The sequence below is a fragment of the Strongylocentrotus purpuratus genome, unplaced genomic scaffold (genome assembly GCF_000002235.5).
Source record: "Strongylocentrotus purpuratus isolate Spur 01 unplaced genomic scaffold, Spur_5.0 spur5_scaffold_11, whole genome shotgun sequence".
Lineage (NCBI taxonomy): Eukaryota > Metazoa > Echinodermata > Echinoidea > Camarodonta > Strongylocentrotidae > Strongylocentrotus > Strongylocentrotus purpuratus.
This window is the reverse complement of record NW_022145596.1, coordinates 4,147,265-4,164,154: the sequence shown is the minus strand read 5'-3', so window position 1 is coordinate 4,164,154 and position 16,890 is coordinate 4,147,265. Positions and strand designations below refer to the sequence as shown.

Sequence of the window (16,890 nt, the reverse complement as noted above, 5' to 3'; positions counted from 1 at the left end):
GACATTACAGAGATTCCATGTTGGAGAGCGAAGTCTATCAGTGACCAATGCTTTCCTTGACCGTCTAGCTAAGGAGGTCAAGGATGTAGTGACCAGAATCTGCTCTGAGCAGTGTAACCTAAGTGACCAGGTCAGTACATCATCATTCGACCTGTTGGATTGTACTTCAGTTAGGTTTGCAAACATGGCTTTGGGGTAAATGTTGAAAGAGTCGTGGATTGCGTCCCCAATTCATTTACACATGTTTTATTATATTGCAGTTTAAACACATCTTGAATCACATTTGTAGCAAATACTCATACAACGTTGGTGAAGTACAGTTAAACCTGAATCTACCGACGCAACCGAAACAGAAGCAACCGAAACAGAAATGCACATATCTGAAAGACACAATGAGACCATCATAAAGCCATCTGATCTGACAAGATAAACTTGTATAATTGCACATCCTACATGTACATGATCATAATAAACTGACCACAAAAGTGACCGGTCATGTTTATCATAAAATCATTACATACTCGTTATTAGAACTTGTACAATATACACTTCTCTTTGCCGGTAATCAAATTGCAACCTTTGCTAGTTTTCTCCTAAAGCTTATGTTAATCAGATCTGGTTATGCAAAGCCTAGTATACTATTGACATCATAAGTTTGCATGTGATAATGGTCAGATCAAGAGAGGTAGAGAGGAAAGAAATTTAAGACTTAGTCCAAAATTCTTTATTGTTTCACAGCTTCTGCCGAAGAATGCTGCTCCCCTGCACATCAAGCATGAACTGCAGCGTAAGACCAAACAGAACGTGGATAAGAATCGCTTGAAGACACTCCAAGAGAACCCTATGCCTGGGACTGAGAGCTTCAGGAAAACCAGAGAAAACTTGACAGAGTAAGTTTCATCCTAGATCATGTCAAATTTTGTTCACTGAACAAGTGGGATTTCTAGTGCTAATGAGCTCTTGTAGGATGTAACGCCATTTAAACAAAAATATATTATTTGGTATTATTTTTTATATTTCTATAATGTCAAGTCTCTTGGCATAAAGGGGTATTTTTTTCTGTTGAGAGCCAGAAAGGCGATTACTTGTGATTTTACGGTGAGTTAAGCTCATCTGGCTTTTAGCATATTATGATATAGTCTTCAAAATACCATATCATTATACTTAATATTTCTCAAAAGAATCTTGCATTGGTATTTGCAAACTTACATGTGCATCTTTATTGTTTAATACAGTTTGAAATATGTGTTCAGTGCTTATTGATGCATTCTTTATTTTCTTCACCATAATGGCAACATTATGGCCTTAATCAAGTCATTTTGGGTTAAGTTTGTTACCACTTTTCTGTTCTAATTTTTAAGGTGTAATATATTTTTATCATTCCTGTACTGTATGAACATGAAGTCATTGTTTACTTTTGTGTTTGTAGGTTTGATCGTCTTCACATCTCACTGTCTGAGTTGTGTACAGCCATCAACTACTCTGCTAAGATCATGGTTTGGGAGCACACGTTTGCCCCAAGAGAGTACCTCATCCAGCATCTGGAGGCCAGGTTTGCCAAGTAAGTCCACTCTTCTGTCCTTCCCATTTGGCTCATTCAGTGTTATTTCCATAATGGGGAGGGAGGCGCAGAGACACAATTGTGTGGCTAAGCTAGCCCCCCTAAAATGGGGAGAGGAAATGGCAATGTATTTTCTAATGACATTGTATATACAACAACAAAAAACACACACCCCAAACAGTGGAAGAGCAAAAGGAAAGGTTAACACATTTGAAAAGGGAGCAGATTCGTCTGGATCCACCACAATCATTCTATCAGAGGCATACACTCAGGTGTAATAGCATATTAGTGTGCACTGTATAACTAATGCTACTCAGTAAGAAATATATTTCCATGAACAATATGCTCAATGCTGTGCGTATATTCTCTGTTGCCCCTTTCTCATTTTACTACAAGTATTTAATCTTGGTTCAATTTGGTAGACTAAGCAAACTGTCACATGTATTATCATTATGTAAGTGTGAATGAATGGCTTCTGATTGTTTGTTTGTTTACAGAGCCCTTGTTAGGACCTACATGAATGTCCTATGTTTGTTTGTTTGTTTGTCTATTAATTTGATTTTTTTGTTTGTTTACAGAGCCCTTGTAGGGATGATGATGTATAGCCCTGAGACTAATGAGATAGCTAAACCTTCGGAGCTTCTCACCAGTGTTAGGACCTACATGAATGTCCTGCAGAGCATCGAGAGCTATGGTAAGTATCTCTTTTCATGATCAATGAAATCCAGCAGTAAAGCAGTGGACCCAATACTAGACCAGGGGGGTGTTTCACAAAGATCCTAAGTCAAACTTAAATCTAAGTTGGACTTAAACATTATGGAGAGCCATTTGTAGCCTTAAAATAAAATATATTCAAAGCAAAAATTCAAGTATTTTAGAATTTTCATAAATTTCACATCAAGAACATGAAATTTCCTTGATAATAGAAAATATGAATGATTTGAATCAACATGTCATGTCTTTTAAAATAACTTTTACAGAATACTTTCAAAGATGCTAACGTCTTTCCATAATTGTTAAGTCAAACTTAGGGTTAAACTTAGAGTTAAGTTTGACTTAGGATCTTTGTGGACACCCCCAGAACCCTGTCTTATAAACAGTTGCGATTAATAATAATAATAATAATTTCAACTAATAAAGCGCACATATCTATTCTAAAAGACTGCTAAAGGCGCTCTTATACAACATCAAAATAATTATACAATATTAAAAATACGACATAAACAAATGGTGCTTAAGTTTCTTCTTAAATATTTCAATTGATTCAAATCAATCGCAAATTTGCAGTCTCCTATCTCTTATGTACATAGTTGCGATTAATATCAACTCTTTGTAAGACAGGGCCCTGCTGTTCTAATAACAGCCATTAGTTCCATCATCTTTCAAAAGTGCAGGACTTCAGAAGTTGGTCCTCAAAAACAGTGCATATGTTTTGATGTGCTAGGTGCCATATTCATTAATCCATCCTTTTCTTTTCTTTTCTTCTCTATTTGTCCCATCAGTCCAAGTTGACATCACACGAGTGTTCAACAACGTGATGCTTCAACAAACTCAACAACAAGACAGTCATGGAGAGAAGACTATCACCATGCTCTACACAAACTGGTGTGTAATCTCACAAATCATTATTTACATTGTAATAATGATTTATTTTTATAAGTGCTTGATGATCACCGATTGAGAGAAGGGTTGTTGTTATTAGATAAGGATTGGACTGTGCATTGTTTGGTTTACAATAGTATTCCTGCCATGACACTGTCCTTTTTAAAGGCATTGGTTTAAAGTCAACACTTTTACTCTGTACCAAGAATGGGAAAAGGGGGATCTGTGAGGACTGCAGAACCTTCAGAAAAACATGTAAAAGTAGGAATATTCGACAGAGAGTGAAGAAGGTGCACACATTGTATGCAGGCTTTAAATGTTATGAATGTTGTAAAAATGTACCCTTGTTATATTCTACATCTTAAATTTCCAAAGAACAAAGTATACAACAATATTGTGATAATGCCAGTATTTCATGTTACAGTATATGGCACTTACAAAGACTAATGGCCTTTGGCAGGACATTAATCTGCATTTGCCATTGTCCATCCAAGTGAATTAAACGGATACCCAGTAGGAAGAAATTTCCTTGAATGCTTTAGCGCTTTATTATAGTGGCTCAGCTACAGCTGGGGTAAAAATATGATACTTTGTACTAAGCGCAGTAGACTTTATTCATGTAGTAGCAGTGCTATATAAATGAACCTATTATTATTATTATATTGTGTATCATACAAACATAACAATTTTGTTTTTTTCACGCTCAGGTATCTGGAGGTCTTCCTACGCAAGGTAACTACCTGTCACATCATCTACTCTCCTCATCAGAAGGCATTCATCAGTCTGGCTCCAGACAAACATCTTCCATTCAATGCTGAGGAGTACACTGATGTCACAGGTTAGTTTGGGGTCTAGATGATGGGAGTGGTGGTGGTTGTGGTTGTGGTCATGGTGATTGTGGTAATGGTGTTCGAGATACAATCGGTGCTGACTGGAAAGCATTTAGTGTTGTTTTCAAAGTGTGCTGATCATTGAAGTTATGAAAAAGGAGTGATAGTGATGATGGTGGTGATAATTAAGATGATGAAGATGAGAATGTTAGTAATGATGAGGAGGAGGGGGAGGAGAATGGTGGTGGTGGTGGTGATGGTTGGTGGTGATAATAATGATGATGATGATGATGATGATGATGATGATGATGATGAAGATTGTTATGACAATGATGATGACGATGATAATGGTGTTAATGATGATGGATGGTGTTGAGGATGATGATGTTTAAGAAGAGGATGAGGAGGAGGATGGTAGTGATAACAATGATGATGCTGATCATTGTTATGATAATTGTGATGATAATAAGTATGGTGATAACATTTATGAAGATGAGGAGGAGAAGGAGTAGGATTCTTGTTTTGATTATGATGATGATGATGATGTTGTCAATAATAAAGAGTTTTTGATTTACCAGTCACCAAAGCGTTGGTCTTTTTTTCTTTCTCCAGAGCTGAGATCTTTAGCAGAGCTGATCGGAGCCTATGGAATGAAGTTCCTTCATGAGAGTCTCATGTGGCACATTGCTAGTCAGATGGGAGAACTAAAGGTAGGATGGAGTTTAAAGAGGACGAGATGGATGTGAAGGAGGTTCAAATAGAGACATAATGATTATTGTAGGCACTGCCTTTTAGGGTAGAAAAACAACATGTTAATTGTTCAAGTTAAATCTGAAGGAAGTAAAAACAACTTTTCTAAAAACAGATTCTAATTGGAATTGATGTTGAAAACTTTCATTTCTTCCATGATCTGTATAACTATGAGGTTTGTCATCCTTGATTGTCAACAGATATAGTTACTACCGAGTATATTATGTTACAGGGGGAGGCAGGTGAAAGATATAGTCTCATTGTAAGCATTTGTGTTTTTTTGTCTTTTGATTCTAAATCTATCCAATAATCATATGGAAAAGATAAAATGATGAGAACAATTTGGAAACTAGAAGTAGACATAATGACATAACATAATGACCCCAAAAATAGAAGAATAGAATAGAAGAATAGTTGAAATGAAATGTTGATTCTATGAACTGTATCTCCTTGTGTCAAATAGAAACTGGTCCTTGAGAACCGTGAAGTATTGACCCAGCTGAGAACCAACTTTGACAAGCCAGACGTCATGGCCCAACTCTCAGTCCAACTCAAACGTAAGTCACTAACTCTATCTGATACTTGGCTCTGTGCTCTATGGATGTGCTTAACGTTTCTTGTGGAGGTGCTGTAGTTCGGCAATTCAGAAACTTTCTTTTAAAAGTATGATAGTCATAAATTGTAGCTGTGGAAAGTAATGAGCACACTATTGGTGCAAAAATAATGTCAAGTCAATTCATTTTTAATTAATTGTTTTGTCATGCAGATGTTGTGGGGACCAGTTATACAAAAAAGAAAATAATTTTAGATCTAGATAGATATTGCCTTATCATTAATCAGTTATATTATTTCATAAATGCTAATTTGCCATCATTTTATGATTGACAACATTTTATGCAGTCATGGTACATTATTTTATCATTACATTACAACTTATTGATGTGTTCATGCAATGTTAGGATTATATCATTGCACCTGCGACTAGAAGCTCATTCACATATGGTATGTTAAACAACAGCAATTATTTTTTTAGAGAATTATGTAAGCATAAGAGGCTTAACATTTCATTACATTTTAACACACAGATAGTGAGTATATGAAAGACCTTTGTTGCACGCATCTGCTATTCCCCCCATTAGCCATTCTTTTACACTTAAGAAGAAAAACATTTCCGCCAATATATATGAAGGAGTCATTATTGATGTGTTCACACTGTATGTTTTTATCTTTACAGATATAGATAACTTGTTGATGCGTCTGAACATCATCGGTATCATCCTTGCCTTCAAGGCTCTCACACAAGAGGCTCTCAGTGATGTGAGTAAACATTAACAAACAAAACAGTGGTTCAGTTCCTTGTTATGCTATATGTAGACACATAATACAGCATCAGTGACCATAGAAATGAATTAAAGTCTCATAATATCTGTAATCGTATACTACAACGTATGATTTGCAGATTAATACTTATATTAACGTCAAATGAGGCAGATATTGAATCATTTTTGACAATGTTCTTAATGGGAAGCGAGGGATATTTTGAAAAATACTCTACTTCATGTATGTTTTATACCCATTGGTCATCAACGTTATTTCCAAAATATTTCTGGCCCACCTTGACAATATAAATCAAAGAAACTGTGCGCTTAATGATATGATTGCAGGTCCTGGCTCGCAGGGTGCCGTTCCTGTACAGTGCTATCATAGACTTCAAGGAGCATGTGAGAGCAGCGGGACAGGACGCTATCGTTGTGGACACTCTAGCTAACAGTGTTGGTCTCCCCTGCAATGTAGACCCAGTCCTGGTCAGTGCTCTGCGCTCTGAGAAAGAGAGTAAGTTGGGACAGCGCAAGGTTCTGCTGCCCGTTGAATTTTAAGATTATATGGCTCGGAGTTGGAAATATTAAGAGACCTGCCAAAGAAGCAGGAAATGTTTTGAAGAACGGGTATAACTTTTTTTAAGATGGATTTTTGTATAATTGGCAGTATGCATGATTGCGATATAAAGAAAAGAAATACAAACTTATGAGAAAACTAAAGTAAAGTTCTGAGAGATAGATAAATATATCTATCTCTATTCTATCTGTTCAATTTCTTAGGCAGCTTGTTGCTATGAATGAAATGTACAAATTTCCTGTAATGTTTGTGTGAAAAATATGATATATTCTTGTAAAATAGTTCTGTTTCAATTTTGTGAAAATTCTAAGGACTACGAAACACCTTCTTAAAGTAATGATAACAAAATTTGCTGCATTAAGTTCATACTTTTAACCTTTTGCAGCGCAAACATTATCCTGGTTACTAGTTTTCATTCCCACACTGTAATGTGTAAGGTAATGGCAGTAGAACTAAATATGACGTTTACCCTGATTTTGAATCCCGCTTTCTGATTTGACTCCAGTTGATCCAGATCAGGACTACATCCAGTCCTGTCTCCTGATGGTGTTTGTTGCCGTCTCCCTCCGAACCCTAGCCCGTCAGGAGGGTACCATCTACCACCCCATGTACGACGCCCATCCCAACAACTGTCACTGCTATGCCAAGGCTATCAATGCCATCGCCGGAGCACTCTTCTCCCTGCACGGCAGGGGGGATGTGGAGGAGAGACTTCAAGAATTCCTTGCTGTAAGTGCCCCTGCTGTCTTCGTCGTCGTCATTATCTTCTCTTTGTTGTTGTTCCTCTTTTTGTCCTTCTTCTTTTTTTTCTTTTATCTTCTTCTTCTTCTTCTTTTTCTCCTTCTATTTCTACTTCTTTCTTCTTTCTTCTCCTCTTCCTCTCCTTCCTCTCCTTCTCCTTCCTCTCCTTCTTCTTTTTCTCCTTCTTCTTCTTCTTCTTCTGTCTGTCTCTGTCTGTCTTTCTCTATCTCTCTCTCTCTCTGTGTGTGTCTCTCTCTCTCTCTCTCTCTGTCTCTCTCTCTCTCTCTCTTTCTCTTGAATTGGAAACTAGGTAGGGTATTGCAAAACTTATTTGCTCATACATCCTAGGGGCAACTGTAATGGCTAATGGTAATGATTTTTAATTTATACACATAAGAGTACATGTTCCTTGCAAAATTTAAGTAAGACCAAGTCTGAATATTTGTGCAATGACATAGATGTCCAAGAAGACGTATGTCAGCAATCATTATTGGTGTAGTCTTTTCTCAATTGACTCTAACATTACTGTAGATGGGCATTTTGGCCTATATTCTAACCACCTAACTACAGGCCAGGTTGAAACCCCACCTAAATGCAATACTTGTCACTATGAAATTGCTTTCTCATTTTTATTTCTGGCCTAGTAAATTGTGCTTGTCAATTACATTATTTGTACGGAAATTGAAAAGTTGAGGTTAGCCAGGTTTAACTTATATTCTCAAGAATACAGACCATAGTGTTTATCTTGTCACCCATATCACATATACTCTTTTGATTGTGTGTGTATTACTTTGTTTGTGATTGTAGCTGACCTCATCTAACATGCTCCATCTTGGCCAGGAGACTGACAAGGCCATCACTGTCAAGGGTCGCGAGTCTCTTCATCTCCTCCTAGACCAGGTAAGTAACTTGCGTTGTTCCTCAGAACAATCAGATTCTGTTGTAACCAGGTTAGGGTGGAAACCACAGAGATGTCTGTTTTAACAGATTGTAAATCAATTGCTTGTGAGAATGAAGTAATGGGTTATTATCTGTAACTCATCTTCACCCAAGTCTTGATCTCTGTCACTTCTGATGCTTGAAAATTCTACATTTTTTATTATAGTAGTAGTAGTAGTAGTGGTGGTTATTTTACCTGACTGCTAAGAAAGCATAGATGCTTGTTAGTAAGCAACAAGAGGACCGACAGATTAAGGTCCTCTCCGAGGGACCTGGTAATGAGGATTAATGGCTTACCAAAGGGCACTAGCGCATTGACTTGGTTTTGAACCCGGGTCACCCGATTACGAGACCACTGCTCTACCGACTGAGCAATCGGGCTTAGGTGGAAATCACAGAGATGTCTGTTTTTTAACAGATTGTAAATCAATTGCTTGTGAGAATAAGGGTAATGGGTTATTGTCTGTAGCTGATCTTCACCCAAGTTTGATCTTTCTCACTTCTGATGTTTTAAAATTCTACATTCCTTATTATTTGTAACTTTTACAGTATGTCAAAATGAAAGATCATCATTTTGCAATTTTAGTTTGCTTTCATGCCGTCCCTCTGTTTTAAGATGTCATAAACTACATCACAAACAAAATTATGTAGTTGTTGTCAGATTTTACAATGCCATCAAAATTTCCATATTTCTTGATGTTCCAACTTATAATTGCTTGCATAACGATGTTTGATATTTATCTACTTGAAGTATTTTGTAGTCTCCAAACAGCATCCCATATATGTTCATTTTATTTTTCCTCTTTCTCCCTCTTTCTTTAGATTGTGAAAGAATCACCATTCCTGACTCAGGACCTCCTTGAGTCTTGCTTCCCATATGCTCTCTTGAGGAACGCATACCACACTGTCCTGAAGAGGGATTAAACCATCTCTTCAATACCAAAGAAATCTTGGTATGGAATAACAACATGTTAATAGAACCCTGCTTCCCTGTATACACTCAAACCCTATCTCTCTAATCAGAAGGGAAGTTGGTATGAATCTATATCCCGTCAGGACTCAAAACATATCAGAAATTCCCTTTATGCGGTCTTTAGGAATTCAATTACTGTCTCTGTACCAAGAAGACGTCTGTTATAATTGCTTCCCAAGTTGTATCCTGTAGCCCAATTTCTGTACATAAAAGGAAACTTGGTATGAAGCTTCAACATTGTAGACTGACCTAGAATCCTGTTTCCCCAAAATATCTTTTAAAGAACATCTATCACACTGTCCTGGAGAGAGATAAAGCGTTTTCCTTGAGCCACACCATTCAGTCTACCCCTCCTCCCAGAACTCTGTACCCCCAAAGACCTAGAGGGTTTCAATGCTAAGGCCAGGTCCTGTGTCCTCCTCTGGACCGGGCTGGTGTACTGACTTAAGAAGAAGTCTTGAAGCCCCTCTTTCTGACCAAGAAGGAACCATGTTATGAAGTTACAACCTTGTAAGACCTAAAATCCTATATCCCTGATGAAGAAGATCTACCACACTTGAATGGGAAAAGATTGAGTTGTGTCCTGTATTGCAAGAAAGGACCTAGGGGTAAATACACCCTTGTTGGACACGAGACTTCATTTTACAGTCGTCCTCCATTTTACAGCCATCATGTAGGGATTGGGGTTGGTTATTGCATGGTGAACCAAAAATGCTGTGGAGCTTTGCTAGCTGTGTAAGAGCTATGAGTTCCTGTTTCCCTGAAGCGACATTGTTTATTTTCAAAATGAAATATGTGTATAGTGTGTATATGAAGGATAGTCAGTAGTTATATGTATATAGAGGCCAACATTGTAGTCTGCATTTTTTACAGAATTTCATTATGATTATTCATATTTCTTTCTTAGATACATGTAAATAGATTGTATCTGAATAATTTGTACATGTCTATTGTGATTAGAGTAAGTGAATATTTAATCTGATTTTATAATCTCTATCATCTATATCCTAATTTTGATCAGTGGTTGATGAAGGGTTAAAAGAAGCTATACATTTTTAATTCAAACACTTTTCAAGCGTCTCATTGATGATGTTTTTAGATAGACCATGGAGTTCTGTATGTATGAGTGGGTGTTTATCCGGGGTGAATATTGGTGGGAATGGATGTATTGATATACTTGTGAATAATCCTAATCATAAAATGAGAAGTACGTAAGTTTTGCAGTTAGCAGTGACATTCTGATATATAACAGAAAATTACGGAAACGGAGCCATTCATGTACCGGTACACTTATATCCTTTGGCAAGATATTAATCTTCATTGGCCACTCTCCACCCAGGTGTTAAATGGGTACCGGTAGGAAGCAATCGGTAGCATAGCATAGCAGAGCTGGGGTAATATTGGAGCACCTTGAGCACCTTGCATGGTGGATATGTGCACTGCAAAAAAGTATCCAATATTATTATTAAAGTTCATACCATCTACCCTCTTTACTTGATGTACCCTATTATTTACACTTGTTATAAATTTCTCGTGTAGAATACTGATTATTCTAAAACAAGTATGTTGAGTGAAAGCTAGTCACTCAAGTAATTGTCTCGCTAGGTAAGGTATGTATGGCTGGCAGTAATACATGCAAAATTGCACAATGGTCAAAATATATCCATATTCAGATGCACAAATATCACACTATATCCACATTATATAAGTATGTACATGGCTATAATTATTATTTCCCAAAAAAGTAGTATTCGTGTATGAACATATGCAAATCTTACAATTTATTGTTGATATTCTATGTATGAAGTACAACAAAGTATTGAAATTGCTTACCGGTACAATGAAATTTAGGGAACTATTTTGGACTGAACTTATTATGGGTAAATGAAGATGGCTTGGTTGGCCATTGAAAATTGAGTAGTGACAATTCTTTTATGCTTGTGCTTTCAAATATATTTATTATATTCTAGTTGTTTGTATGTACGTTAAGCATAATCATGATTATTACACATTGTACAGAGGAAAGTATAGATGCTTTTGTATGAGCATGGGTACGATATTGCATGGTTATATAGCAACAGCATGGATTACGATGATCCATGGTAGGTAGATACAAGCATTCTTGTGTTTCTTAATATATGTTGTTTCCCAGTCGAACACACCATGACATAATACTGTCTGTTCAGAGTGTTGAGGTATATGAGGTAACTCACTTCTGGTTCTAAGCAGGCATTAATATCTTGTTGTCATTACTTTCCACTGCTCTATGCTAAAGCGAAAATTGTTTTGATTGTACCAATGGAGCTTTTGTGAAGTAATTGATTAGTACACAAAGCTGTGGATGTGCTGTTTCTTAATAATTAATTAATTAGTTTGGTGACATAATTTGATTATTAATCTTAACACAATGATTTGTCCATTATTTGAAATACTTGTGCTGCAGATTCTTTTTTTTACTGCCATGAATAAAGAGATTTATGGTCATGAAAAAACAATGAGTAATATTACAAAGTACATTATGTTTAATGCTAAATATATTACTCATTGCGGATGTAGTATTGAAAATAATATCGCTAGTGATATTCGTTTGTCCGAACCAGCGGCCGAACCAGTGGCCTGGTGATTGGTCGATCACCGTGTGCGTCGACCAATAGGCATTGTGCGTTATTGTTCCAATTATCGATCGAATTATGGACTGCTCCGCCGGTCCTCCCGTAAAGTATAAAAGACCCTTGCTTACATTAGTTTTTATCATCTGACGAAGTGTTGCAGATAGCGCACAAAACGTCGTGATCTTTTAGATTCCTTATTGACCACATTGAGAGACAAACGAATATCACTAGCGATATTATTTTCGATACATTATGTTTGTGCCATAGTTATTAGGCCTTAGAGTTTTTTTGCTTTGGCCCAAAAAAACCAAACACAATTATCTATACTGGTATGGTCCCTTTATCATACTTCAAATGAAATCAGATTATGTAATGACATTCTATGATCCCACCTAAAGATGAGATATTTTAACTTTCAAAGGTAAACATTTATTAAGATACCCTTTACAAATATATTACTGTTTGTTATATAAATGTTGCTGCCACCTCAAATATATAGGGTATTAGTGTGATACCAAGCTCTGAAAATGCATGTGTAACTTCTGAAGCTTTGACACTGCACTGTACAGGCAAGTTTTAGAGTGTGTGTCACTTGATTTAATCACATTAAATAATCATCTAGCGGACAAGTCACCCATTTCAATGATATTAGACAGCTCAATTAAAAAATCAGCACACATTATAGACAAGATTTACTTGTCCAGATATATTTATATTTAAATATTTACACAGGATATTCTCATGTATAAATTCATCAACCAAAATAAATTTAGGTGTGCATTTGTATACAGACTTAGCATTATAAAGGAATGGAGTATACTATTCAAGATAGTTATATTTGTACCTAGTATATAGATAATGTACCCTCTTTAGGAGAATAATATTGGTTATAAAAATATCAATTTTTAAAATCCATTTTTCTTCCTTTAGAGTTTTATTTATGTATTGTGCTACCCAGAAATTGAAAGAAGTCATGAATGCGATTCTTACGATCATCATGGTGCATAACTCGCATACCAGTGTAATGTGTAAGGTTAAGATTACTTCTGGTCAAAAGTATACAAATTTGTGTTGCTATCTGTAATAATGACATAAAACAATTTCATATCTGTTTTTTGTTGTTGCTAGTAGTGATACAGTACACATCATGTTAAAGAAGTGAAATCATCGGTAGCAGTTTCAATTATGAACAAATTAAGAGATGACAAAATGCCATTTCTTCAACTGCTAAGATTGATTTTTTACAAAGCTTACGTACAGCGTTGAATGTCTATGTTTCGGATGGTAGTGGATGGTAGTGGAGGGTAGTCATAGAAAAATTACCATCTAAATTTTGTCATTGTCAATCCAATTTGGTTTATTTGATAAATAAAGCTTTCTATAAAATTGCAAGCTCAATAGCAAAGGGTGCATTGTAATTTCAGTTTCTGTTTCCAGATGTTTATAGTGTTGGTAAAGATGAAGATTAACACATAAATCATGGTATGAATGAATGATGATGATGATGATGATGATGATGGATGATGATGATGATGATGATGGATGATGATGATGATGATGATGATGATGATGATGATGATGTTGATGATGATGGATGATGATGATGATGATGATGGATGATGATGTTGATGATGATGGATGATGATGATGATGATGATGGATGATGATGATGATGATGATGATGATGATGATGATGATGATGATGATGTTGATGTTGATGATGATGGATGATGATGATGATGATGATGATGATGATGATGATGATGATGATGATGATGATGTTGATGATGATGATGATGGATGATGATGATGATGATGATGGATGATGATGTTGATGATGATGGATGATGATGATGATGATGATGGATGATGATGTTGATGATGATGGATGATGATGATGATGATGATGGATGATGATGATGATGATGATGGTGATGATGATGATGATGATGATGTTGATGTTGATGATGATGGATGATGATGATGATGATGATGATGATGATGATGATGATAATGGATGATGATGATGAGGATGATATTGATGTTAATAAGGATGAGGATGGAGAAGAGTATGGTTCTATCAGTTTTGGCAGTTATGGTGATGATGGCGGTAGTGGTGGTGATGGTGGTGATGGTCGTTGTTTGGTGGTGGTGCTGCATGGTGGTGGTAGTGCTGGTGGTTGTGGTTATTTGCTGGTGGTGGAGGTGAAGTGGTGATAGTGGTGTTGGTGTGTATGCCTGGTGTGGTATTGTGGTAGTATTTGTGGTTTGGTAGTGATAGTCTGGTAGTGGTGGTGGTTTGGTGGTTTAGTGGTGATGGTGGTGTTGGTATTTATGGTTTGGTGGTGGTGGAGGTTTGGTTGTGGTGGTATTGGTAGTGGTGATGATGGTTGTTTGGGGTGGTGGTAATGGTGGTGGTAGTGATGGTGGTTGTTTGGTGGTAGTGGTGGTGGTAGTGATGGTGATTGTCTAGTGGTGGTAGTGGTGGTGGTGGTGGTGATGGTGGTGTTGGTGTGTATGCCTGGTGTGGTATTGTGGTGGTATTTGTGGTTTGGTAGTGATAGTTTGGTAGTGGTGGTGGTTTGATGGTTTAGTGGTGATGGTGGTGTTGGTATTTATGGTTTGGTGGTGGTGGAGGTTTGGTTGTGGTGGTATTGGTAGTGGTGATGGTGGTTGTTTGGGGTAGTGGTAATGGTGGTGGTAGTGATGGTGGTTGTTTGGTGGTAGTGGTGGTGGTAGTGATGGTGATTGTTTAGTGGTGGTAGTGGTGGTGGTGGTGGTGATGGTGGTGATGGTCGTTGTTTGATAGTGGTGCTGCATGGTGGTGGTGGTGATTTGATGATGGTGGTTGGGTAATGATATTGATTTATAAAGAAGGAAATAATAAAGCAGTGATGTTGATATTGATGATAACTTTTGATAACTTTTCCTTTATCTCAATGATGAGTAATACAAGCATTAAATGTAATGTAGTCATTCTAGATATCTTGTTTAACAATGATAACATTTAAGATCTGCTTTTGCTCTCGTCTTTAGTAATTGATATTAATTCATCAACAATTAAGAACACTATAGAAGACAGCACCAACTTCCACCAAGCACTTTTTTCTGGAAGGCATCATAAAGACATTTATACCACGATAATATTAGAAACATTTAACAATTTATAATGTCATATAAATTGCGCTCGTAAACTTTCAATTTTTTATAAATATTAAGTCTTTGTTATGTACATTTTCCCTTTTATTAACACATACAACAGTTTAGATATCAAAAAATAAAAAATAATAAAAAATAATAAAAAAATATGTGTAGTGTAATAAATAATCTATTCAACTAAACGTAATTGTTCCGAGTGTGTGTGAGAGAGAGAGAGAGAGAGAGAGAGAGAGAGAGAGAGAGAGAGAGAGAGAGAAAGAGAGAGGGACGGAGTAAGAAAGAGAAAGAGATAGATAGAGAGAGGGGGAGAGAGAGGGAGAGAGAGAGAGAGAGAGAGAGAGAGAGAATGAGAAGAAGAATAATTATAGCACATACTACAACTAAGTAGGAGAGTTTTACACGTACAGGACCGTGCAACCCAAGATGATATATGATTGCTTGATTTTTATTCGACAAGCTTCCAATATACAACAATATACAAAAATAACAGATCAGAAATAAGTCAGCTTGAACAGGATAACCCACGAAAGCTCGAGAGCTTATTTCCAGTGGGGTCCCTTACAGACACATATAAAATTAATAAGTTAAAATAGTAATAATTATTTACAGACAGATAAGAAAAATAAAAGAATTACTCATTAAAGATAATAATAATAACAACATTAAACTGATGATAGAAATGATAATAAGTACAAGAAGAAAAGGAAGAAGGAGAAGAAGAAAAAGAGGCGGAGGAAGAAGAGGAAAATAATGACGAATTTGCAGAATTTCTATAACGTACGAAAACAAAAGTATATACAAAATGAAAAAGTATGAACCGGCAGAAGAATACAAATTTCAATCATATAACATGTCATTTACTTCTCTTATCTGACTGTCAAGTATTAGGTATTCCTTTAATTTCCTCTTAAAATGAGCATAGTTTTCTATTTCCTTTACACCATTGGGAAGGGAATTCCAATGTTTTATGGCATTGTAATAAAACGAATTTCCAATACTACCTACTCTTTCTGGTAAGTTAAAGTTGAATCGGCTATTTCTTGTATTATAATCATGTAAGTCAGTAACAAGATCGAAGTTGGATCGAATATATATGATTCGACCTAGTATGATATATTTTATGCACGTGATGCAATACGAGTTGTTTTGATCTTTGGTCGACTTCAAGAAAACCAGCTTTAGAAAGTTCGCTGTAGCCAACATGAGTTCTTGGACCAGAACAGTTGATAAATCTCACCATTTTGTTCTGTATAATTTTCAACTTCTTTTGATCTGACTTGTTTATGTTACTATACCATGCAGGGTTAGCATAGTCAAATAAACATTGAATAAGAGCAAAACAGAGTGTACGTCTTGCTTTTAAATCCATACAACTTTGATACCTGTACACAAATTTCAGACGAGAATTTGCTTTTTTTACAACTGATTCTACTAAAGATGAAAATAAAATTGCGCTAGCCAACTCAATGCCTGAATACTTCACAGAATCTTTTCTCTTGATTACTTGATTATTGTGTGTCACTTTGAATTCAAATGACCTTTTAAAACTATTTTTAGAACAAAACAAAATGCTTTCTGTTTTTCCCAAGTGTAAAGAAAGCTTATCATCAGTCATCCAATCGACACACGTAGACAGCTGTTCACTGAGCTTTTCCTCAATATATTTAGGATCAGGATTTGAATAGAGTAGTACGCTGTCATCTGCGTACAATAATAGTTTAAAGTCTTTTATACAAATACACATATCATTTATATAACTTGAAAATAGAATTGGGCCTAAAATGCTTCCCTGAGGAACACCGCATGTTATAGGCATTAGTTTGGAAC

The 16,890-nt window shown here is 36.2% G+C and overlaps 1 protein-coding gene across 2 annotated transcripts in view; it reads left to right on the top strand.

Moving 5' to 3' along the window:
• Positions 1-10,736, top strand: part of LOC583889 (nck-associated protein 1) — a 29,145-nt gene extending 18,409 nt beyond the window's left edge. For both annotated transcript variants that reach the window (XM_030980415.1, XM_030980416.1), the window contains 13 exons: positions 11-130; positions 739-890; positions 1,430-1,561; positions 2,140-2,255; positions 3,064-3,166; positions 3,871-4,001; positions 4,606-4,703; positions 5,207-5,300; positions 5,978-6,060; positions 6,408-6,576; positions 7,145-7,368; positions 8,188-8,280; positions 9,142-10,736. In XM_030980415.1, coding sequence (XP_030836275.1) covers positions 11-130; positions 739-890; positions 1,430-1,561; positions 2,140-2,255; positions 3,064-3,166; positions 3,871-4,001; positions 4,606-4,703; positions 5,207-5,300; positions 5,978-6,060; positions 6,408-6,576; positions 7,145-7,368; positions 8,188-8,280; positions 9,142-9,243 — 1,617 coding nt within the window. In that variant the 3' untranslated portion in view covers positions 9,244-10,736. The remainder of the gene's footprint in view (positions 1-10; positions 131-738; positions 891-1,429; positions 1,562-2,139; positions 2,256-3,063; positions 3,167-3,870; positions 4,002-4,605; positions 4,704-5,206; positions 5,301-5,977; positions 6,061-6,407; positions 6,577-7,144; positions 7,369-8,187; positions 8,281-9,141) is intronic.
• The last annotated feature ends 6,154 nt before the right edge of the window (positions 10,737-16,890 follow it).